Genomic DNA, 26,230 nt, shown 5'->3' on the forward strand with positions numbered 1-26,230 from the left:
TCGAGATGTAATATATAAGAGAATAAATGTAAAAAAAAACCTTGTATAATTTTAACTTGAAAAAGTTTAGGGAGACTTGTATCATGAGCTGTCTGTGCATTTGAGAAAATGTTCGCCTTGTCGTCTGTAATGTTTGTCAGATCCTGCTGGTTCATAGTGTTACTCAGGTCCTTTATTTATGGACTTCCTGTTGTTCTGACCCCAGAAGATTCGTATGCTGGAGGCTTGGTCTCCAGCGTGGTGATGCAGAGGGGTGGTGAGACCTTTGAGAAGTGGGTCCTTGTGGGAGACTATTAGGTCATTGGTTGTGCTTTGGCAGTGGGCTTTTTAGGTATGCAAATGCCTCACTCATGTACTGGTAGGTAACTCCAATGAACTAATCTAGACTTTATGTGGGCTGTTTCTTTGTTTTGTTGTCAATGTTCTATCTGGGGTGAAAAGAGATACTTGCTTAAATCTCCCCAGAAAAAAAAAAGTCACAATTGGCGCCTGAACTGGGACAAACAAAACAAAGAGGAATCTGAGAGGAGGAGTTGCCTGCTTCCTTGCTATGGGTGAGACCCATGCAAAAATGACGGATCCAACTGTGGGCGGAGCATCCATGGGGCAATCCTGATATGATTACTCTTCCCTGGTGGTATGGGACAGTGTGCCTCCGTGCTGTAGTGGCAGTTGTGTGATATAAATAAAACTGATATGAATAAAATTGAAATTGAACATCTCTGAGGGGAAACCCAGGGTGACTATCTTCCTCTGTGTGGTAAGGTTGGCATACTCCTTAAGTATATGGTCGGTTGCTCAAGTACAGGAATGCCCCCACAAGGTGACTGATGGACTAAAGAACCTATTATAATCCCCGAAATGACACATAGGGCATGTGATTATAAGCAAGTTATGGAAGTAGACCCTTGGTCTTTGCCAGATCCATAAGAGATGTAACTGAGGCTAAGGAATTGCCAACAGAAGGGAGGAATTCCAAAAGAAGAGACCCATGGATGCTGTGCTCCACATTGCCTTCTGATTTGGCAGGAAAGGAGGGAAAAGAAGGATGCTTTCTTATTCTGTTTTTCCTTTCAGTTAGTAAAAGCGAGCTCATTAGACCTGGGCTAGAGACCTCTTCCTGGAGCCCCAAAATCTTGATCCATGAGAAGAATCAGACAGGGAACAATGGGAGATGAAGTAGAACCAATAGACGATGTCCTTCCGGCCGGACTCACAATAGAGAAGATGGAAGAATCCATGACTTAGTGTGCAGATGGAAGTCTGAATAATTCCTCAGCCCAGAAAATGAGCTACTCAGGGGGACATTTGGCCTTGAAACTCCCTCAACTGGGGAGAGACCTTTAAATAAGCAATAGAAGAACTTTTTCAAAGCCTGACTTGGGAGGCCACAGAACATGGCGGGAGGAAGGTGGAATCTGCTTGCCATTTTGTAAGTGAGAAATTGAGTGATTTTCAGACACAGACTGTCTAGTTTGAGGTAATGTAAGGGAAACTATATTCCCAATGAACTGGCTCGTATGAATGATTAGGCATGCTTGACTATCACTGGCTGCGATCTCTGTGAATATCAGGCATAGAAAGGAATGACAGACATTGTCAAGAGAACTGTGTATGCAAGACAAGGTGTTTGATGCCCAGGTGAGCAAGCCAGGTGGGACTTTGACTCAGCAGGCACTCTGGGACTGGTATAGGGCAAGTGGCTTTGCTGAGTCTGATGTTGCTTTATGATCTTTATGAAATTAGAGAGGCCATATGGATCTGACTACAAATTGTGACTATATGGTTGCTGGGGTTTTAGGAAGGGAATAGAAAAAGGGAAAGCTGGGCTGGTAAAAGGGGCTTACTGCCAAGCCTAAAGACCCGAGTCTATTCTTGGTACTCACATGGTAGGAGGAGAGAAATGACTCCTGAAAGTTGTCTTCTGTACTCCATCCCCAAAACACAATGTCACAGCATCCACCCCCATAAACAAATAAATAAGTAAGAAAGAGAGGAAAGCAGGTAATGGGGTCTATTGCCCCACAGCAAATGTAGACAAGTACTGTGCTTGGGAAAGGCTTTAAAACCCAAGTAATGGTTCACAAAATGGGGGAAGGGAGGAAGAAAGAAGCAAGGAGTGAATGACAGATCAGTGCAAGTGGAAAAGCTTGTCTTAGGACTGTGCAGTTATCCCCCAGTATACTGTGTGCATTTTCCCTGCAGATAAGGGTACTGGGAGTAGAGACTGTTGAGGATGGAGTTCTGTTAGAAGATAGGGCTGTCTGATGAAGGCAGAGGCAAAGGAAGCAGCCCGAAGCCTGTTTGATCCAGGGAACAGGCTCAACTACTGGGTGTGATGGATTACAGCATTGGTCTTTCACTTGTCCCTGGGCAGAGCGTCACAAACCAGACCCACAGAGCCTATCAAGGTTGGGGAGATGTGTAGTTCCCCAGGATGAAATACTGGATGACATATAGAATATAATGATTATGAATGATAAATATCTAAATAATGTGGTGCTCCCATTTATATACCTAAATTGTGTTTTGAAAAACAAAACAGTTGACACAAATGTGGGATACTTTTCATGCTTTATCTCTAACTTTAAAAATATCCCTTTAGGTTGAATTCCAAAACCAATTAGCATTTGTTTAGAAGAGACAGCAGTGGACCTTTAGAGGCCCTGCCCACCCTCTGTAAAAAGGATTCGTTATATAATGTTAAACTTTGTGTATCTTACAGATTTGGAAAAGCATCTGGAAGAACAGTAAAAATAGTAGTTGAAAAGTTTGAAGGAATGCACCCTGTGTGGGCAGAGAAAAGGCACTTCTAGGAACACAAAGTTGTTGAGTTAAAGGAATGTGAGTGCCCGGAGTAGATTATTACCTATTGAGCATTGTTGGTCAGAAAGGTCCGCGAGGACCCCATAAAGTAGAAGTTATTGTCGCTGCTGTGTCCTACATGTGAGAATTAGATGCTAAGTTTCTACAGCTGAAGACACTGCATACTTTAGTTGCAGGATGTTAATAAATCAAATTTGGACTAAAAATTTGGGAGCTCATTTCTTGTTGGTAGGCTTTTATAGTGCTTGAAGAAACTAAAACAGGATTGTGGAGGAGAATTGTCACTGACAGTCTTGCTTGGCTACGGACCTTGTGTGCGATACTATTGACACATCAGTCAACATAGGCCATTGGTTCGACAGTGGCACAGCTGATGTAGGCACAACCAACTGCTTTCTGCTTGAATTTGAGGCCCACCTCACAGGATAGAACTCATATTTGGTACGGTAAACCAGAGTAAAATCTGTGGCCGGGAGATTATAGGATTGAGGGAGGCTACTGTCATTGTTTTGTGAAATAGGTATTATGTACCTCTTAATTTGCCTTCTAAATATTTATGCTCATACTCACACATTACTGCAGAATTTCCTTTTTCCCCTAGGTAGCAATTACTGCAGAAGTTGAAAACCAGTCAAAATACTGAGAATAAGTGACTTTGGCTCTGGACACAGTGCCGCAGCACTCAGCCATAAACAGAAGGGGCTATCCAGACGCTATTATCACTCTCTTAAGAAGCATTGTAGAAGAGAGGGGAGAAAGAATGTAGCAGCTCGAGGGAGGGGTGGAGTTGTTGTATTGTTGTTTCCTTTGAATTGAAACATTTCTTCCTGGAGGGAGGGGAAAGGCTCACAAGACTCAGGAAACTCATCAAGAAGATGAGTAACTTCCAAGGCTTAGGAAGCTCATAAAAACTTTTACCACCCAGGAAACCCATCACCACGTTTACAGAAGCAGCGAACAGCTGTGATAGGAAAGGAGACTCCTCAATGGAGCTTCCTGCAAGTTGTTCAGGGGACTTTAGGGATGCAGGTTTCTTGTCAGTCGTACTGGGTGGGCTTTTCAGAGATGTGGCCATCTGCCCTTGAGTCACCTATGCTGGTGTAAGTGAGCCATCACCTGTGCAGCTGAAAGTATTCCCAGTAAATTCGTTGCCTCACCAAACTAAACTTGGATGGAGTAGGTTCTTTGTTTATTACCACTATCTGGTTGCACTGTTGCACATCTGGAAGGGACGTTTTTTGCATATCTCCCCAGGAACCGTCACACAACCCTTGGATAGTGTAGAAGTATACTCATGGATTTGATCTATTTCAGTGAGTGTATGTAAAGCCAAATCAGCCAAGGGAAATAAATACACAAGGCATGTGCGTCTGACAACATAGCTCAGTGGGGCAAAGGCATTTGATGTCAAACCGAATGACTTGAGTTCAATCCCTGGGGGCCCATATGGTGGAAGGAGACCACCGACTCCTATGAGCTGTTTCTGATTTCTACATGCACGGTGGCATGTGTGTGTGCCTCTCCTTATACAATAAATAAAATATAATAATTACAAAATAAAAGGGAGAGACAAGGGACAAAGCCATTTCCCGTTAAGAACATATCCTCAGGTCCTGAAGGTTTGATGGGAATCACAGCCTCATTGTCACTGTCTATCCCAGTGCCTTAGTTCCTTTCTTCCAAGTGGTCTATGGGTCACAACTCTCCAGCTCCCTAGTTTCAAATTCTAAGTATTTTGGGATTTCAGACTGCAGAAAACTTGTGTGATGCCAACTGTCTTTTGTCGTTTCAGCTAGTGCATTTCTTCTTTCCTTGAAAAAGAGAGTCAGACAAATGAAAAGATACATTAGAAAACCATGCTTTATTGTGCTTACCTGATGAAATGGAGCCTGTAGTCCAATGTCTTAAACACAATGTGAAACTTATAGATAAGGAAATTTACAAATGAGGGTGATAAAAGGCAACATGAAGAGAAGACAAGACACTGTGTTACTAACCCCTGAGACAGGTTTAGTGCATATTTATTATCGTTCAATGTTGTGGGAGTAACTTCCGCTGCCTCAACCAATAATCACTGAAGCAGGAGCCCACAGTGCAACGGGGAGCGACTTCCACTCCGTCAGCCAATAGCTGCTGAAATACCAGCCCACTGGGGCATAGTATATTTCTCTCTTAAAAAGAGAAGCAGTTCCGGATAAGGCCCTCTTGGTTCCGGCTCTTGGTTCCGGTGCTCGGTCTCAGCTGCTGCTCCTGGCTCCTGCTCCAGCGACTAGGCTCCCTTCCTGACGGTTTATGGTGTATGTAAGTTTTACCCCCCGCCAAATAAATAACCCCTTAAAACATAACTGGTGTGGGATTGATTCGTTAATAATTGGCGCCCAGCGTTTGGTTTAAGAACCGCCCCACCCCCCCCACCCCCAGCTCGGCCTCCCAGGATACACAGGTCCGGACAGTCTCTGCCGGCTTACTTTGCCCTGTTCGGCACGGATTTTTAAATTTCTCCTTGCAACGTGAGTCAAAGAGCTCACAGCGCAAGCTCCCTTTGAAGTTCCAGCAAGCTGTTTGAAACCCATAACTGATTAGGAGTGCTGAAAGCAGCTTGACCCTTAATCCCGGCACAGGGACACGGGGCCCAAAGCACTAGGCCTCTTTAGCAACAGCGCAGTGGCTGTATCACGACCCTCTGCATCCGGTTGAACAGAGCAGCAGGGCCTTGTTTATTGCCTTGTTTTTTGGCCACTAGAAGCTCTCTGACCTTTTGTGATCTGTGGATTTAACCTCTGGATTTGGGTGTATATATTCTAGAGTTTACTTTCTCAATCAACACCACTGCCACGTGGATTCAGGTGCGCCCCACCTCCTACTGGCAGGAAACGGTCATTACAGGTAAGATTTTTCTTTTCGGTTGAAAATAAATACATACATACATACATACAAGTACAATTTCCTTTGATTGAAAATGTCGGAAAATATTACTATCCAAAAGTTCAATGGTTTTTTCAGTTGCGCTATGGAGGATATTCTGAAGGATGTCTCAGATATTCCTCTTACTTTGTTATTCCTGGGATCTGTTGCTTTTCTGGTGTTTGGCTATTTTATAAGAAAGATACAGTCCTTACAGACTGAATCTACAATGCTGAGGGCAGAGATTAAAACCTTAAGAACAATTCAGACTGATACCAACCTCCTCAAAAAAGAGTTTGGAGATTTCAAGGAGGAAACTAGATCAGAGTTTGGAGTTTTCAAGCAGGAGACTAGATCAGAGTTTGGAATTCTCAAGGAGGAGAATAGATCTTTGTTTGATATGACTCGGTCAACTGGCCAAAATATCAAGAAGGTACAGTCTGATATTGCTTCTTTAGAAGGGAGCGTCACTGCCCTGGAGGAGGGGACAACCAAAATGACTCATAACCTCCAGTCCATGACTGTAAGTGCTGAAACATTAGCTGAGAGGATTATAACCATTGAATGTGAAAATCGGACTTTATCAAAAGGGTATGATAGATTAATTGACAGGATTTCCATACAAGAAGGCACAGTACATGCCATGAGGATTATGTCCAAGGAGGATATCGTGTCTCTGACGGACAAGCTCCATGCCTTAGAATCGTTAATGAAGGCTTTGGAGCATAATACTGGACAGGAGATTCAGGACTTACAGAAGGCAATGGTGAGCAGATTTAATAAGATTGAGGAAATCATAGACTCTGATGAACAGGAGCAAAAGGTAGAAAGGCAACCTTCACCTCAAAAAACTCTCAATCTACATAGAGTTATACCTGCCTTTCCAGTAATAACATCAGAAAAGATAACTGGCTCCAAAAACCCTAAGGTCGTTAAAGAACATACATGGGAGCCTATACGTATGAATGATCTGAAAGAATTTAAACAAGCAATTGTGAATTATGGACTACATTCATCCTTTGTTAGGGAGATGTTAAAATCCTGGGCTCTGAGCAACAGGGCCACCCCTAAAGATTGGAACCAGCTCACATCAGCTGTCCTTGAGAACGGACCTTTATGGCATTTCAAATGCCTATTCAAACAAGAGGCCAGACTTTTACAACAACAAGAATCAGCGAAAGGAATTGAGGTTTCTCTAGATCAAATTCTAGGGGAAGGACCTTACTCTGATCCTCAGGAACAAGCTCTTTATGATGAAAACATTTTATCCATATGTGCTACAGCAGCTCTAAGGGCCTGGGACAGGGTTCAAGACTCAGGTCAGAGAGTAGAATCGTATGTCAGGGTCAAACAGGGTCAGAGAGAACCCTTTAGTGACTTTTTGCAACGACTAACTAAGGCTGTACAAATAGGGATACCTGATCCAGAAGCAAGAAATATAGTAATTGAGTCTTTGGCTTATGAGAATGCCAATGTAGAATGCAAAAGGATCCTGGGGCCTTTAAAGCTCAGATCAGCGCCTTTGGACGAATGGGTTTTACATACAATGAATGTTGATACATTTGATTATGGCAATGAAACATGGGTACAAGAAGCAATTTCCAAAGGTAAAAGGAGACATCAGATTACAAAATGCTTTCATTGTGGCAAAATGGGACACATGAAAAGGGACTGCAGACAATGGAAGTCCAGGAATAATGCCTCTTCTAGGAATAACAGGAATAGGAGGACTCAGCCTTCAGGTTTATGTAGGAGATGTGGAAAGGGCAGGCATTGGACGAATGAGTGTAGGTCAACAAGAGATAAACAGGGCAACCCGTTGCCATTGGGAAACTCAATAGGGGGCCTCTCGAAGGCCCCCATGGCAAATGTGGTCCAGTCATTTCCGATCACTGCAGAGAACATGCCTCTTCAGGGAAATTAGAATGCCCCATGCCTGCTGTTAAAAGCAATAACGGCCTGAAGGATGAGTTAAATGTGGTGAATGAATCAAGAAATCTAAGAGGACAAAGTAAACGAATATTCTGGCAGACTTCTATAAATGAACAAAGGCCACAGCTAAGAGTGTGTGTAAATGGCAAACTTATTACTGGCTTACTGGACACAGGTGCGGATGTAAGTATCATTACACCAGAGTCTTGGCATCCGCATTGGCCTCTTCAGGAGGTAGATATTCAGTTCTTAGGAATTGGAACCCTATCTCGAGTAAGACAAAGCACGAGATGGGTCAATTGTATAGGTCCAGACGGACAAATAGGAAAACTAAGGCCATATGTAGCAAATATTGCAGTGAATTTGTGGGGCCGTGACCTATTGCAGCAATGGAATACCCAAATTAACATTCCTGCTGCTTCCAGAGCCCATATTTCTGAGGACAATATTACAAGATATTACAGATGGCGGAAACCAGCCATTAGAGCTATACAAGAACACAACACAATTGATGGCTCTTCAGAGGTACCAACAGCCATGCCTCTACAATGGTTGACTGAGAAACCAATATGGACTAAACAGTGGCCTTTAGCTGAGGAAAAGTTACAGGCTTTAGAACAGCTGGTACAAGAGCAATTAGATGCTGGACATATAGAAGAATCTACCAGCCCTTGGAACTCTCCTGTGTTTGTTGTTAAGAAAAAATCTGGTAAATGGAGAATGGTGACAGATCTTAGAGCTATCAACAAGGTTATTCAACCTATGGGCCCTCTGCAATCTGGAATTCCTCTGCCCTCCCTGTTACCAAAGGGATGGCCTCTTATAGTTATTGATCTGAAAGATTGTTTCTTCACTATACCATTACAAGAAAAAGATAGAGAAAAGTTTGCCTTCACAGTGCCTACCTATAATAACTCTCAGCCTGCAAGGAGGTACCAGTGGACCGTCCTCCCACAGGGAATGTTGAACTCTCCCACCCTGTGCCAATATTTTGTAAGCCAACCATTGAAAATTATACGCAAACAATTTCCTAAGTCCATAATATACCACTATATGGATGATATCCTGATATCTGATCAAAACAAAGATACCTTAGAAAGGCTGTTTGAAGAAGTAAAACTAGTATTACCTAAATGGGGATTGCAAATTGCTTCTGAAAAAATTCAGAGAGGAGATTCTGTTAATTATTTAGGTTATAAAATAGGCTTACAAAGAATTAAGACTCAAAAGGCACAAATCAGGAGAGACCGGTTACGAACGCTTAACGACTTTCAAAGATTATTAGGAGACATTTCCAGTCTACGACCAGCTGTTGGGATAACACCTGATCTAATAATTCATTTAAACAAAACCTTAGATGGTGACAAAGATTTGAATAGTCCCAGAGAGTTAACAGCTGAAGCAGAAAAGGAACTGATGATGGTTGAGGAAAAATTACAGGAGGCACATGTAGATAGGGTGGATCCAAATTTTAGTTGCGTTCTAGTTATATTGCCTTCCAGAATTTCTCCTACAGGAATTTTAATGCAGAGGGAAGATACTATTTTAGAATGGATTTTTTTACCACACAAACCAAGTAAAAAATTAAAAACTTATGTGGAAAAAGTCTCTGAATTGATTATAAAAGGAAAATTGAGACTTCGTCAATTAGCAGGTATAGACCCATCAGAAATTATAGTGCCTTTCACTGCTGATGAGATAAAAAAGTTGTGGGAAGACAATGAACCATGGCAAAGAGCTTGTGCTAATTTTTTGGGAGAAATCAATAACAATTACCCAAAAAGCAAAAGACTTAACTTTATAAAGAGAACTTCTTGGATCCTCCCTCGAATTGTCCGTGATGCTCCAATAACCAGAGCCCATACATTTTATACCGATGCTAATAAATCAGGGAAAGCAGGTTACAAATCAGAAGAATTGAGTAAAGTGGAACAAAGTCCTTATGATTCTGTCCAGAAAGCAGAATTATATGCCATCCTTATGGTGCTTAGGGATTTTAAAGAACCTCTTAATATAATTACTGACTCACAATATGCAGAAAGAGTTATTTTGCATATTGAAACTGCTGAATTTATACCTGATGATACAGAACTGACCTCATTGTTTATCCAGGTACAAGACATGATCAGAAACAGACTCTGCCCTATGTATATAACGCATATCCGATCCCATACAGGTCTGCCAGGTCCTCTAGCACAAGGTAATGCAGATATTGATCAATTATTGATTGGTAGTGTGCTGGAGGCATCTGAATTTCATAAAAAACATCATGTCAATAGCAAAGGCTTGAAAAAAGAGTTTTCTATTACATGGCAACAAGCTAAGGAGATTGTAAAGAAATGCCCTACTTGCTCTTTTTATAACCAAACACCATTGCCTGCAGGGACTAATCCAAAGGGTATTAAAAGGAATGAAATTTGGCAGATGGATGTGTTTCACTTTCCAGAATTTGGCAAGTTAAAATATGTACATCACACCATTGACACTTATTCAGGCTTTCAGTGGGCAACCGCTTTAAGCTCAGAAAAAGCTGACTCAGTAATCACACATTTATTAGAAGTTATGGCCATTATGGGTATACCTGCACAAATAAAAACAGATAATGGTCTAGCTTATGTATCTAGGAAAATGAAACGATTTTTTGCTTATTATAATATTAAGCATGTTACAGGTATACCATACAATCCTACAGGTCAAGCCGTTATAGAAAGATCAAATCGTACTATAAAGGATATGCTAAACAAACAGAAAGGGACGAAAGATACCCCCAGAAATAGATTGCATAATGCTTTATTAACCTTGAATTTTCTTAATGCTAATGAGAAAGGAACAACAGCAGCAGAGAGGCATTGGATAATGGAAAAAACTTCTGAACTAAACCAACCTGTTTATTTCAAAGACGTGCTGACCTCTCAATGGAGGCCAGGAGATGTGCTGCGTTGGGGAAGGGGTTTTGCTCTTGTTTCCACAGGAGAAGAAAAATTGTGGATACCATCAAAATTAATAAAGGTTCGATTTGAAGAGGAGAAACCTCTTGGAAAGGAGAAATGACAGCTCATCCACAATGATGATATTCATAGTTGGTAAGAAAAACATATAGAATGGGGGCAGGGTTCTGTTCTTATCTCCACAGGAAAACACTGATTTTTGAAAAGTTCAAGGGACCCTGGATATCTGAATACTGACAGATGGAAAATAATGGCACAATAAGGACTATCAAGAAAACTGAATAGGTTCTGTAAGTAAAATATACTAAATCATATTTCTAAATTTATAGAGCTGGTTTTAGAGTTGGACTCTGGCTCAGTCCCTCTCTAATTCCAAGCCTGTTGTTAAAAGAAAAACCCAGAATTTCTGGAGTTTCTGTCTCATGTCAAGAGCCATGATATGGGACAGAAAGAAATATGAGTTTAGAAAACATTTTTACTTTTCTTCATATCTATCATACCTTTCAGTGAATATATCTATCATGTCTTTCATTGAATATATGTATGTCTGTATATGTCTATATGATTAATATACGATTATGTATTATTATAATCATATAATATATGATATTAATATATGATTAATATATATGATTAATGTTTAATTTTTCCACAATGAACAATAAGTTTTTCCTGCAGTGACATTTGAAGTTTCCAGGAAGAAGATGGGGCCCCATAACAACAACTCCACCTGGTTGATATGACATCATGATACTGATAGCGCTACTACAAGACCTGTTTTGAGTACCAGCTGCACAAGACGATGCCAACGTGGTTAGCTGAAATGATGCACATCTTGTACAACATTCTGGCCAGACCTCCACAAAATACTCAGAGACTATTTGCAATTTTAAAAGACATTGATCTTGAAATTTAACCATCATTTTACTTTCACAGGATCCCCCAGAAAGAACGTCGCCCCCATGACAGCTGGAAGTAATTCTAGAGAACGACGTCCCCTCTCCCAGTAAAGTTTGTCCTTGGGTTTAGGGACATCATTTAGGGGTTGGTTATAATTAGTATAGGGTTGAGGGTTGGGGGAGGAATTTTATAAGCGCAGGAATCAAAAAAAAAAAAAAAAGAGGGATAATTGGATTATGGGATAATAGCTTTGTACTTGTGAGTTATTGTTTTTGACAAATATATTGGTATTGATTCTTATATATTGATACAAAGTTAAATTATGTTGACTATTTTATGCATACATGCTTCTACCTCTGTTTAAAACATTTTTATGTATTGACATATATATATTGTATTGATATATGTATATTTTACCATATTGCATTGTACACTTCTACCTCTGATTAAGATACTTATATATTGTTTATGTATTGATATATATATTTACCATATTGCAATGTATACTTGCACATTGTTTATATTTGGAGGTCATATTGTCCCCATTTATTGCACAGTTGTTTACTATTTCAGTCTTTAAGTTAGATAGATATTGAGAATAATATAGATCAATAGTCATCTAAGTTTGTCATTTATAATTAGACTAATCAGGTTCTTTAGATACATAGAGATTATATTCAGTATAGATAGATAATCTTCAACCTCTTCAAAGAGCTGTAGAAAATGGCCTTTAATCTAACTCAGAGTTCTGTGGTAGGGAGACACAATCCTTCCTGGCAACACTGATCTATTCCCGAGAGAATGTTGAGCACCAAAGACACTCCACCTGGAGCCTTTCTTCTTGGTAGAACTGGCCTTTGGGTAAAGAAATGCCCATACCTCAACTACTGACAGAGTTGCAGAGTATCCGTAAATGGATAAAACAGGACTGTCATATCCTGCCAAGACAGGATAAGATAGTTTTGAAAAGTTCCTTGCCTTTGAAAATGGTATGTCAGTTACGTTAGGCCTTAGCCAAAGTTGGTTGCTTCAACGCTGCAAACGTGATTTTGGGTGTTTGCCCAGGTAGCCAGTTGTCTCTGTGATTTGTTACATGTTCTGGAAGTTTGATTGCACTTCCTAATTACTTAGGTAACATTATTTCCCTTCTCAGATCTTTGATGGGATTGAAGATTATATAAACGTAGTTACTTTCCTTTTATGACGTGGCCAAGTTATTTCTTATACAAGACTTAAGCTAGTTAGAATAGGATATTTGTATTTATTGTATATAATTGTGTAGGTTTGTACTTACTGTATATAATTTCGTAGTAGGCTTAGAACTCTCTTACTTAAACAAAAGGGGGAGGTGTTGTGGGAGTAACTTCCGCTGCCTCAACCAATAATCACTGAAGCAGGAGCCCACAGTGCAACGGGGAGCGACTTCCGCTCCGTCAGCCAATAGCTGCTGAAATACCAGCCCACTGGGGCGTAGTATATTTCTCTCTTAAAAAGAGAAGCAGTTCCGGATAAGGCCCTCTTGGTTCCGGCTCTTGGTTCCGGTGCTCGGTCTCAGCTGCTGCTCCTGGCTCCTGCTCCAGCGACTAGGCTCCCTTCCTGACGGTTTATGGTGTATGTAAGTTTTACCCCCCGCCAAATAAATAACCCCTTAAAACATAACTGGTGTGGGATTGATTCGTTAATAGTTCAACATGGTCTTCTTGTTCATAATGAACTAACCTAACCAAAAAATTATTTTGAGAATTTAATATTCATTAAGCCCAGAGAACTAAAAAATGGGGTAAGATAGGTTTCTGATCGATCAGAGAGAGTGTTAAGAAGATCTAACAGCACATAATCACCACAGGATGAGGTGTGTGCTGTCACTATGCACTTAGGTATGAAATACTGTAGAAGTAAAACAGAGTGATATATAATTAGCATTGGCTGAGGAATTTGGGAGGAACAACCAAGAGGAGATACTGAGACTCTCAAGACAGACATGATACGGGGAAAAGTGCGTGTCGGAGGTGTGGACATAATTTGGCACTTCCTGGATCCATGACAATTTTGTGTCTTTGGAACCAGGCAGCAGCAGGACACCAATCTTTTGGGGGAGTGAATTCCAGTAAGGAAAGAGGAAATTATGCTATTGTTTTTCATGTGTTAGTGTTGGCAGCACACGACAAGGCCAACAGAATTAGGTAGACAAAGAGTGTGAGCTTGAGATGAGTCACGTGGAGGAGCTGGGATGACTGGATACAAAGGGGAACTGTGGTGTAGAAAGATGGAAGGGTCGAGATTTTTGCCTATTCAGTTAAATGGGCGATTTTCTGTGACTCTCAGCTTCTTAATCCATGACATGGGGTGATGCATCTACTTCAGAAAGCAGATGGTTTTATTGTTTCTCAAGAGCTTTAAGTGAGTTCTGTGCCGAAGAGCACAGGGCGTGGCACATACCATGCACTGAATAAATGTTAGTCTTTATACTGACAGTGGACCATTGCCTAGCACAGGGGAAACAGGACAGCAAGATGGGGAGGTCAGGAAAGACTCTGCTCAACTGGGGGCATTTTAGTTAGAGGTGATTTTTGACACCTACAAGAAGATCAGGTTTGGAAATAAACAAAAATGAAAGGGCAGAGACTGGCGCATGTGTAAGAAGTGACAGATGACCTATAAGAAAAAAAGGCATGTCTCAGTTTCTCGTTTTCAAAGACACAGCCATGTTTAGGTCAGAGAGTGGACTCTCCTATACCCAGGGACTTGTATAGGGCTGTTGAGAATAGACCAGACCACCAGCCAGCAAAAGTTCACTATCATCACAAATTTATTCATGAATTATTAAAGTAAATATTTCAAGGTCTGAAAGCCTCTAGATAATACTCTGCTCATTATTCTGCTTCCTCGGGTTAGAGGTCAAGACTTCTACTATCTTTCATTTGTCAAAATATCTTAACACTGCAATGTGTTTTGAAAATTTTCAAAGGTTTCTCATACTAGCAAGCATTAAGTACTGCAGTGCAATCCTCCAAATTCTTCTTCTCTTCCTGTTAATTCTTATGATGTTAATGGTGGAAGTACACACTGCTCCCTCGTTTTGTAAAAACTCACCAGAAACATACATGACTATGATCCCTTGTTTGATATGAAAGCAGTTCTGTTCAGATGCAACCAAAGAGCTCTATGCAAACTTCTTTAGTTTGTTGGCCTTGCCAACAGAAAAGTTGTGTGGTTGACTACACTACAATGAAATTAACATGTCAGTGTATTTGCATTGAACTACTTTTAGTAATTTTAAAATAATAGTCTATGCAAGTATTCATTCAACAGATGTTCGGTGATCCATCTATTATGCAAAAATGCCAGATGTGTGCTATGTCTGGGGCCACGTGTCAAGCACTGGGAATCCACAGCAGGTAAATGTAGGCTGTGCGTCAGGGTGCAAATGTATGAAATCTCACATTCAACTCCAGAGCTCCCAACTTTCTGATCTTGCCAACATTTTTGATCCCCTTAGCCTTAATGCAAACTAGAAGAAATAATGTCTACTTTCCAGGGCTGTTGTATTGACAACAATATACAATGTAGTAACGGCTGCCATGCAAAGCAAGCCCCGGTGAACTGTTGCAAACTCTTTGCCCTGCAAGAGCTCTCCATTTCACTTTAGTTATTATTTAAATATAGCCCTTGTCCCTTCTGTCTCTTTGAGGACACAGGTATGGTAGTAGGTGAGTGGACTGGTGTATGTGGATGGCAGAAGGAATAGATGGGTCTGAAACAAAATAGCCTTATTTCCAAGGACTGAGTTAAAAGGACCCAGGACTTTATTGCGTTCTGGCATATTCTTGTAGTGACACCTCACTTAATGCTCACAATCATTCTGGCTAAGGTACTGTTAGCTATTTTCATTTTACAGAAGGGCAACCCACGAGGCACAGGAAGCTCAGGTTCTTCTCTCAGGTCATTAGGAAACTAGGTTTCAGAGCCCACATTTCTGATCACTCATGCTTTCTCCTGTTTGTCTTTGTTTTTCAGGCTTTATTTATATCAACTAGAGACTATGCTCTTTAGAAAATTATACAAATAGTCTTTTTGTTGTTGTTGTTATTGGTTTGTTTTTGTTTTTTGAGACAGGATTTCTCTGTGTAACAGCCCTGGCTGTCCTGGAACTAGTTCTGTAGACCAGTCAGTCTGGCCTCAAACTCACAGAGATCCATGTGCCTCTGCCTCCTCAGTGCTAGGATTAAAGGCGAGCGCCACCACACAAATCAAGGGAAATTAAGGAAAAAGTCAAACAGAAAAATAGGTATAAATTTGGAAGAAGCTCTGGTTAAATCATTTCTTCTCACCAGGTTTTAGCTAAGACTGGACTCTGTTGACATAGCCCAGACCACACAGGCTTCTTCAAGCTTGTAGACGTTTTCCAAGGAGGCCCAGCCAAGCTCTTCTCTTCTGGGATGACTAGTTTATGGACTTTTTTTAGATTAAAATATTTTAAATAGCTCCATTTTTCCACTCTTTGGGGAGCATGAGTTGTAACTTTTCATTTACTTAGTTGAGCCTGTGTTTGTGAAAAGGGATCATCCTGGCTCACCAGCACTTCCCACTAGAGGGCACTGTGTTGGACGTCTCAATTTAGTGTGTGTGTGTGTGTGTGTGTGTGTGTGTGTGTGTGTGTGTGACATTGTAGGCTACTAAGAGATCCTATTCTATTGAAAATATACTTTGATTTTTATGGGCATACTGGCCATAGCCTAGTTCATTTAGAAACAATGAAATGGGAAAATAATATAACTTCATTTTTTTCAGAAGAATCTGAGAATTGAGTCCTAAGAAGGGAGTGAATAGCTTATATCTTCATAAATCACAAGATTCCTAAAAAAGAAATAAATGTAGGCTGGTCCTGAGTCCCAAGGCCACCTAAAGAATTAACATGCTTCTAACAAAACTGGTCTTGTAGAATGCCTGGAGAACTCTCGTCTCTGGTCCTTTAGATTTAGAACTACACACCAGAGCTTTAAGATGCTGGGAACTTGAGTGAGCTCATCAGGGGAAGGAAGGAGGCAAGTTGGGGAAGGAGGTCCGTCCAAGTATTTCTCAGCTCGACTGCAGGCTGAGGAGTGATTTTGAGAAACTCTCTTCAGTGTAGCTTTGACTTGTCTTCATCCTTTATGATTAAGTGTCTTTATTCCTTCCTATGTGTACCTCTCCAGGTTACTGCCTCTTCATGTCCAGCTCACCACTTGAGCTGACCTAGTGTGGAGGCCATGTTCCAGCAAAAACAAGAGTGGTGTTTGTTTTTGTTTTTAGAGGGAAGTCTCTTAGCCCAGGAGTCTCATTAGCCCAGGCCGGCCTTGGACTGGTTGCATAGGCACTGAAGGTGCCTTTGCCTCCTCAGTGCTGGGATTATAGGCGTTCTTCACCGCACTTGGCTTTAGCTGGCTTCTTAGTTGGCCTGTCAGAAAGTCTTTCTCTCCAAATGCCCGTCCACTAAGGCAATAACGGATGTCTGCATCTTTATGACTAATGTGTGGTGTCAATTGGTTTCCTGTGCCTCTTGGCTTCAATCGATCTCTGCTTCCAGCATGTGCCTTCTGAACTGACTCCTCCCTGGGATTTCTATTCGGCAGCATTTATTGTTCTCACACAGGCTACAATGTGTTATGTTGGGTTGTGGCAAATGTAGATGGAAATTAAGTAATAAATAAAAGTAACAGATTTTTTAAAAATTGTGTCAGACACACAGAGGAAAACAAATAATTACTTCTGTTAGTCAAAATGAAATAAGTTAAAGTGAAAAAAGGGCCAACAGGGGAAGAAAAAGTGCAAAATTTTAGCTGCTTATACCAGGGAAAGCTTCATAGAGGAGGTAGGTACCATTTGAGGTAGGACTTGGAGGACACGTCAACAGACAGGGGTAGGGACATACATCCTGCCTGAGGCACTGTGTTAGCAATGAGCAACGAGCCAGAGAACAGGTGTGATGTACCTGAGGAGGTTCCCAGAATGCATCCCACAGGGGCAGACCTCTGGTTAGTTTTCCTGCTTCCTTCACTTGAAGTCCCCCTATCTTCTGCCTTTTCTATCACATTCTCTTTCGTGTTGAGGTCTGGCCTTAGCCTTGTACCTCCACTAGATCTTTTCTGTCCTAGCTCATGGCACAGTTTAGGACTTGATGTAGTTAGTGTTAGTTCTGGAATTGTCTCTTTAGCTAGAAAAGGGCAAGATATAATGCTCATCTTACATATTGGGTCTTGCAACCCTGGAAACAGTAATTGGTGCTAGCATACTCTAGGGATCCATTCACAGGGACACACACTTTCCTTTCTTTTCCTCCTTCTTCTCCTCTTCTTCCTTTTTAGAGCTTTTATTAAATTTGTTCTTTGACAATTTCAGGCATTCTGAATGCTGTCTCCTCCATATACTGAGGATTCTTATCAGGAAAGCCTTTGTTTTTATTCTTTTTATTGAGCTCTATATTTTTCTCTACTCTCCTCCCTTCCTTCCCCTTCCCCTTCTACTCTCTTCCATGGTCCCCATGCTCCCAATTTCCTCAAGAGATCTTGTCTTTTTCTACTTCCCTTGTAGATTAGATCCATGTGTGTCAGTCTTAGGGTCCTCTCTGTTGTCTAGATTCTCTGGGGTTGTGAATTGTAGGCTGGTTTATCTTTGCTTTATGTCTAAAAGCCACTTATGAGAGAGTTCATATTATATTTGTCTTTCTGGGTCTGGGTTACCTTACTCAATATGGTGTTTTCTAGATCTATCCATTTGCCCACGAATTTCAAGATATCATTTTTTTTCACTGTGTAGTATTCCATTGTGTAAATGTACCACATCTTTTTTTCTTCTGAAGTCCAAAAATGGAAATATATCAATTTATTACTGTGTGTAGACACAACCAAGTGATTCATAGTCAAGTTTTAGGATAAAACTTAATACGCAGAAAATACTTAAAATACACTGTTAATTAAAAATAGTACACCTTCTTGTCCGTGAAAGAACTTTCATCAAATGTCAACAAGAGTCATTTTTCCTGCTTGGTTGGTGTATGAGTAATTTTTCTCTTTCTTTAAAATTTTTTTTTTTTATTATATACAGGTAGACTGTTTCAGTGGGTGAACCCATCGTGGTCTTGACCACTTTGCTCATATTCTCATTTCTCTAACTCTTCAACTGGACTTTGGGAGCTCAGTCCAGTGCTCCACTGTGGGTCTCTGCCTGTTTCCATCAGTGGCTGGACAAAGGTTCTGTGGTGATAATTTAAGATATTTATCAGCCTGACTACAGGGCAAGGGCAGTTTGGGTACCCTCTCCTCTATTGCTTAGGGTCTTAGCTGGGGCCATCCTTGGTACCACATCTTCTTTATCCATTCTTCGGTCAAGGGGCATTTAGGTTATTCAGGAAAGGCTTTGCAAACAAAACAATAGGGAAATGAACAGAAGATATTGAATGACAATGAGGACACTGACTGCTCCTAGATATGGTTGAAGATAAGGTTTTATTGTAGACATAAGGGAGTGCACAGCCAGGGGCGTCTGAAGGATTCCAGAACAGAGAGAGAAAGTGGCAGGTTGAACATAGCCAGCAGAATAAACCACACCATGAAAGGAGAGAAAGAGGGGGTAGGGGGTAGAGTGAGAGAGGAAGAGGAGAGGAGAGAGGGCCAAGAGGACCAAGAGAGAAGACAGAGAGAGAGAGAGAGAGAGGGAGAGAGGAATCAGAGGCTGGGAAGGGAAGTGAAGCCCCTGGGCTGGAGAGGGTTAGGCTAGGGGGTTGGTGAGAAGAGCAGAGAGGAGTCACAGGCTGAGTGAGCCTGGTCAGCGTGCTCTTTGGTATGCTATCAGTTATCCATTTGTCCCAAGTTTCTTTTTTAAAATAATTTATTTTAATTTTATTTGCATTGATGTTTTGCTACGTGATTGTCCATGTGAGGATGTCAGATCTTTGAGTTACAGACAGTTGTGAGCTGCCATATGGGTGCTAGGACTTGAACCCAGGTCCTCTGGAAGAACAGTCAGTGCTCTTAACCACTGAGCCATCTCTTCAGCCCCTGTCCCAGGTTTCTTTGGGACCTGGCAGATGTCAACAGATTTTCAAAACAGAATGAATACAATCAACAGTAAGTATTTGGGCATATGGGAGAAAAATTTCACCTGTCAGATAGGCAGAGTGAGGGTATATGGACATCAGCATACTTACTGAAAACAAAAATCAGTTTAACCTTTTTAGAAGACAAGTTAGCAGTACCTCTCATGCTTTCAAATGTGCCCAGGACCTTTGTGGAACACACAATTTTATTGTACCCAAATACAGTTCATTCCTACTGTGGAGCCTGGTGTTCATGGGCATTTGAGATTTAGCTGGTAAGGATTGTTGACACAAAAGATAGCCATGTCCTCAAATGATCACATGCTGTCCGGTCCAGATGGAAATTCTTCCTCATGATTGGCAGCTGGTTTTGAGCTTGTGTGCGTTGTGGGGGGGGGGTTGCTGGGGTGAAGGAACTCTTCCTCAGCTTGAACCCTGTGCCTGTCTGAGCTGGCTGAAACACAGCAGCTGGGGTGAAGCCAGTTTCACCATCTGCAATGTCATCTCCCAGGTTCCCTCTTATGTGCATGACTCTGCAGTCCTCAAGATCTCTTGGTTTGATGGTTTGGTTGCACCCACTTCCCTCAGGGTGTCAGAAATGTAGCTGGCCAATCCTTTTCGGTGAGTGAAGCGCTTGGGCACGGTGTCTTCTCGCTGAGACTGTCTGAAGTAATATACAGGGAAGGCAAGCCTGGCCAGACAGGAAATCTTACGAGGCTTCTGAAGATCTCCAGCAGTCTAATCTGTACTCTAGAGAATGTATCAGCCTGGCTGAGGGCTACAACTCAGCAGTTGTGTCCTGCATGATGGCTCCTGAATTGAGGAATGAGTAGAGGCAGCCTATGCTTGGTTTGCCATGCGCTCAAGTGAGGGGTTACTTATACTCCCAACATGCCTTTCCTAAGTTGTTTAAGGTACTGTAGCAACTGGTGGAGGCCTTGCGTCAGGTTTCCTTACACATGTTGAGTCTGCATAGAACATCCATGTGTCCAAAATATTGATTGACATCTTACCACAGCTGTCGGGCAATCCCCCAGCTATCTTCAGTCTTCTTTAAACATGAGCGACCTTGATGATCTCATCCAGTGTGCCATAAAATAACTCTTCTATGTTCTGTGATGTGAAGAAGTTTGGGAGGTACCAATGTTAGGGACTCTATCTTGTTTCTTGCATAGAAAGGATTTGATAAGTAAGGGCAAGTGTCCATAAGCCCGTCTGGGTACAAGTAATGTCCAATAGCAGAAAGTTTCCTGCCCTGCCTGTGTGTTTGGAGGTGGTCAGTTGCAATGCCCTGGTAAGGGACAGCCAGAGAAAATCTAGGTCTTCAGGAAACCTGTCCTGTCGCTGCTTGTAACTTCAGTTCCTGCGGGGAGAACGCTGTCTGCTCACCTAGACGACAATTTCATTACCCAAAGTCTGGTGGGGTCTGTCAACCTTCGTGTTGTTTTCCCACACCTGTATAAAAGAGGGAAATGTGAAAAATATGTTAGCTGAAAGATGTGGCTGGCTAAGTCCAGTCCCAAGAGGTAGTTTAAAAATGGCACAGAGTGATGTCTTAGATTTCGCCAGTACTTGGGGAAATCGGGGATGACAAGGCTCGAATAATTAAAACCCCAGAGCTCGAATAATAAAAACCCAGAGACAGATATTGGGGTTCAACCTGAAGACCAGAAAAACAAATCAGCCAGTCACTGGTTCTTTCCTCTGCCTCAGACAGAAATGGTGATCCTGCCTTCACGAATCCTCAGAATGAGACTGGGTCTGAGAAATGTCTCCTACTTCCTTTTATTCCTCTCTCATGCTGGGATTAAGGGTGTGCACCACTGCTGCCCAGCTTCTATGGCCAACTAGTGTAGCCACTGGGATTAAAGGTGTGTGCCACCATTGCCTGGTCTGTATGACTGATCAGGATGGCTGTTTTACTCTCTGATCTTCAAGCAAGCTTTATTTATTAAAATACAAATGAAACGTCACTATAGCTCCAGCCACCCCATTTGGGAACTTCAGGGACCTTCTTAACCCAGAAAAGATAAGTAGAAGGAAATAGGGGTATTTGACATTGGTTTTGATTGTTAGGCTTCAGGCAACATCCAGGCTGCATTATTTGTTCCCCGTTCAGCCTTAGTTCTTTTCGTTTTTCAACGATTCCATTTTCACCTCCACATAAAGACAAGGAAGCCGGCATCTCATCACCACTGATGTCTTGTATGACCTAGTACTTAGGATGCTAGGAGCAACTTTCCCATTGGCTTGAGAAGACTTGAGCTTGCAATCAAATATTAGTGGATGGGATTCACCAGGGTAGGCAGAACAAGTGGAAAAAGAGAGTTAAAAAGCCATACAGGATTTACCTTCTCAGAAGGCTGCACTGAGGAGTAAATGGTGTTCATTGGCTCTTTCTTGCGGGGCAGCACCTGGAAATGAGATATTTTCCCCTCAGTGAGAATGTAGAAGACAATCCTTAAGAGTCTCCCATCCTAATTCTACTCTCTCCATCACCCATTTCTGGTCCCACTTTACTGGGTAGCTTCCTTTTCTGGCATCAGCTCTTGTTCCATCCAACTTTGGATCAGGTTAAGGTAGAGATAAGGATGATGGGTGACAGATGGGTACAGCCTTGTAGCAAAAAAACCTTGCAAGAGCCAAGAGAAGGGTTCTGTGTAGTTTAGACTGAGTCTTGCTCAGTTGGGAGTTTAGCTTTCTGCGAGTTATGTGACTCTCTATTCGTATCCCCGACAGTTCAAGCGGAGGGACAGACTAACCAGGGAAGCCTGAGTGTCTCCCTTTGGTCCTTGCAGACTCCAAGGGAACAGGCTTGTGTAGGCAATGAAGGTGATCTTTGTGGGAGGCACTGAAGGTGATCTTTGTGGAGGTGAGGCACAGGCAGACAGATAAAAGGCAAAAGGTGTGAGTCAGAGTGAATAAGAGTCTGAGAAAACAAGCTTCTGATAGACCAGCTAGTGTAGTTCCAGGGTGTTCATCTTTAGTTATACATCCTCGGAACAACCTTAGCAATGACTTTGCCCTGTCGGAACCCAACAGCACCCTTTGTCTCACAATAAGGACTCCTTCATTGTTTAATCCTTTCAAGGAGAGCTTCTGAGATACAAATCACATCTAAGCCATGACTGCGCCATGTGAAGCTCAGGGTTTTATACCATAGAAGCTTCCATGAGGAGAGAATGGATTATGCTTGCTTTCATGGGGAGATCCATGGCATCATTGCCTTAGCATAGTGTCTCTTGGCTGGTTCCTCCAGATTCTTGGCTGTAGCTTCTTTCTATGCAATGGCAAACAGCGGACGACTGTTGCCCAAGACTCCTGTTCTGCAGGTAGTGGTAGGACGCACTCATGAGTAGCATCAGCTCACCTTGGCCTCAGGGATTTCATCATAGATTCTGGACTCCATGGGATGAGAATTTCTTGAAACTTCAGAGTATGCTGCCTCCTTTGAGACGTCACCTGCCACAAATAAACATAGAGCAATGGTCTGTGAAAGGCAGACAGGGTTTTAGAGACTGTTTAGTCTCATTTTATCTTTCTGTGACAAAGAAATAAATCCCAGAGGTTAAATGCCCCCCCACCCTACAGAGAAGAGTGCTTGGACCAGATGGTCTTTCCATCCCAAGGATTACATGTGTGATAGGACATATCTCTTTCAAATCTCACCAAAATCCCAGTGGAAATTCGTTTTTATTCCTGAGGTCCAGTTTAGCCTAAAGAGACTCTTCCCAGTCCTGTATGTAATTCAAAGGTAGCTCTGGCATTGATGACCGTGCATGACTAGTGGACTTTCCATGTCAGGGTCTTGGTTGTTTAACCTGATTGATTCTAATTATGCTCAGTGTTTTATTATCCTGGTGCATAGCTGACTATAACCACAAGCATTCATGAGATAGTTAAACATCTATTAAGCTTTTTGTTTGTGCCAGGCTCCATGGGAGGCCCCAGAGAAACAAAGGAAGGGTACATAGATCCTTAATTTTTAAGAATTTCTGAGCTAGATGAGACATTAATCTTTTTGTTTAGTATCAACACAGTGTTTTAGGGTCAAGTTGAAAAGAGATAGCCAAGATTTTGTGCCTTCTTATTACAGGACATCAAAATAGGTACAAATGATGGGTCAGATCTGAGATTACCCCAGGGCTCAGTAGTTCAGAGCTAGTCTGGCCTCTGCCCCAGACTTGGTAAGGGAGTCGGACAAAGTGCTTTCAATTTTATTCGTGGGCGCAAAGAATAGTCTGTCCCCATTTCTCTGTCCCTGTCTCTCTATCTCTATCTCTCCTTACCCTCTTGGTTGTGAGAGGAAGAAAGATGTTTCTTTGAGTAAATGTGGAGATCACGCCTGAGGGATGATGACATTCCCTTTTGTAAATCTGATTGAGTTATGATGCACGTCACAAAACCTTTCCCTTAGAATGCCTCCTCTATACCATACTCAGGCCTGCCAATTATACATGCAGAAACTAACATTTGCCTAGTACCAGGGGCCGGACTGACTATTACATGTGTGTAATCTCCTTAATAAGTATATGCAGTAAACCCCATTATTATGGCTATCTTACAGCTGAGGAAATGGAATCTTAGAGAGCTAAAATGACCGGTCAAATAATAGTCAAGATGGAATTCCATCCCCACATGTGTTTTGTCACAGTAATGACAAAAGTAACTAATACATCAAGGGTCTACTTTGGTAGGACTCGAGGAAAGGACAAATAGAACAACACCCACCACCCATTATAGTTTGTAAGAATGAAGGGCCACTTCGCTCTCAAGGTGTAGCGCAGTTGGCAGCAGCGCTTGTCCAGAGCGAATGTGTACATATTGTGAGGACGTAGCCTGTCCTCTCCTCCCCTCTCACTCCTTTCCCCCATTCAGGCATTGCTGTTGCTCGCCAGAACAGGTGGGAGCAGAGCTAATGGTTGATGGTGCTTTTGCTGATAATTTCTGGCTCCTGGCAACACTTCCTAATCCAAAAGATCCATAAGTCACCTAGTTTGCTTCTAGATGGTGAGTCCTCTCCTTTCCCTTCCGACCAATCCACAGCAAGTGTGACACTATAAAATTTTACCTTTGGGGTTGCTTTGACTTCACCAGCTGGAGAGATTTGACTGTTGAGTAAAACCAAATTTAGTCTCCATGCATCAGGAGAGTCTCTAGTCTCTTGTATTTTTGGTTGTAAGCCGAGCCTTTTAACGACCGACTGAGCCATTATCTCTCCTGTCTGAGAGTCTCTGTTCTCAAGTGACACCTTAGTTTACAAGCACATCTCCATGGAGATAGTGCAGCGTAGCCAGGTATTGTCCTTGACACTAGGGTTCTGTTGCTCCCTCAAATGGTCCATTCTGGGTAAAAACTTCACACGATGGGTCGCATGCCCATTTCCTCTGACTTAGCCCTGGGACATATTCTGAAGAAATAGTTCAAATTTGAATCATAGATTATCAAAAGAAAAATACCTCCCCTAGTTTTACTTTGCAATAAAACTCGACCCTTAATATCCACTCTCAGGTCAAGAATGCTAGTCACCTCTTGGCACACTGCTATAAAACTGGGCATTAAAATTCAATCTCTTTTTGTCATAATTTAGGTAAGGATATAGATCTCCCATATTTAAGCCTTCATGGCCTCATCATAATCCTCAAACTGCAAGAGGGATGTTGGATGTGTCGTCCTAGATTGTCTCACACTAGTCCATCTCCTTTCAAGCCAACTGTTCACCCCTCTAAAGGTGTGGGACCTGAGAGCATGGAGCCTAAAAATGAAGCAGATTGAAGTCTCAAGCAGCAGTCAGCTTTATTCAGAGCATCAGACAGTCTGTACTCTGAGGGTTAAGAAGGGACACCTGAGTAAAGTGTACAATCACAAGGACAAGACGCATGTGGCCAGAACATGTTTTCCATAGAGACAAATAAGCAAATAACAACAACCAGTTGTGACGAATGACCTGAAGTAAACTCTCTCCCATCCCCTACTCCGGGGAGGAGCACAAGAACACATTCCAAGAATGGAAGAAACTGGAGTCACAAGGCTCTTGTTTCCTTGAAGTTTTCTCCCAAACACTGAGAGTTCGCCTCACATGACTCCATTCCTGGACCACGCTCCAACCAACATTCAACCACGGGCGACGTCTTTGATCACCTTCCTTTTGTTGCGTTCAAGCCCCTACTCACCTGCCACTCTGTCTAGCAACTCTACTTCCTCCCCTCACTCCTTCCTCTCGACACGTGGAGTTCTCTCCAAACATCATCTTTCCTTACCCAGGTCTTTCCCCCTCACACATTCTTAAGAGCTTCATATAGGGAATCCAGAAAAGAGTGAAAAGTCATCCTCTCTTCAGAGAACATTCTTCTCTTCACAATGTGGCTAATGGATACCTTTGCACCATTTGGATGCATATGTGCACCAAGCCTCTCTAGATATTAGATAAAACCTTCAAAAACTAGATGAGGGATCCCAGACTCCTTTCTTCACTTTATGAGACACAGTCCTCCAGGTCTTTAATAACCAGGAGGATCTATATCTATGTATCTATCTATAACACACACACACACACACACACACATATTCACAGATAAACTAGATAAAGCGAACTAGCCTCTGAGGGATGGATTTCTTTTGAAAAGCACATGCAGCTGAATTTCCC

General features: G+C 42.0%; 1 protein-coding gene across 2 annotated transcripts in view; it reads right to left on the reverse strand.

Moving 5' to 3' along the window:
• Positions 1-18,975: 18,975 nt before the first annotated feature.
• Cd84 (CD84 molecule) overlaps positions 18,976-26,230 on the reverse strand; it is a 36,429-nt gene continuing 29,174 nt past the window's right edge. For both annotated transcript variants that reach the window (XM_048448910.3, XM_048448909.3), the window contains 3 exons: positions 22,955-23,046; positions 21,936-21,998; positions 18,976-21,039 (listed from right to left, as the gene is read on the reverse strand). In XM_048448910.3, coding sequence (XP_048304867.3) covers positions 20,974-21,039; positions 21,936-21,998; positions 22,955-23,046 — 221 coding nt within the window. In that variant the 3' untranslated portion in view covers positions 18,976-20,973. The remainder of the gene's footprint in view (positions 21,040-21,935; positions 21,999-22,954; positions 23,047-26,230) is intronic.

The sequence above is a fragment of the Myodes glareolus genome, chromosome 5, assembly GCF_982192425.1.
Source record: "Myodes glareolus chromosome 5, mMyoGla1.1, whole genome shotgun sequence".
Classification (NCBI taxonomy): Eukaryota; Metazoa; Chordata; class Mammalia; order Rodentia; family Cricetidae; genus Myodes; species Myodes glareolus.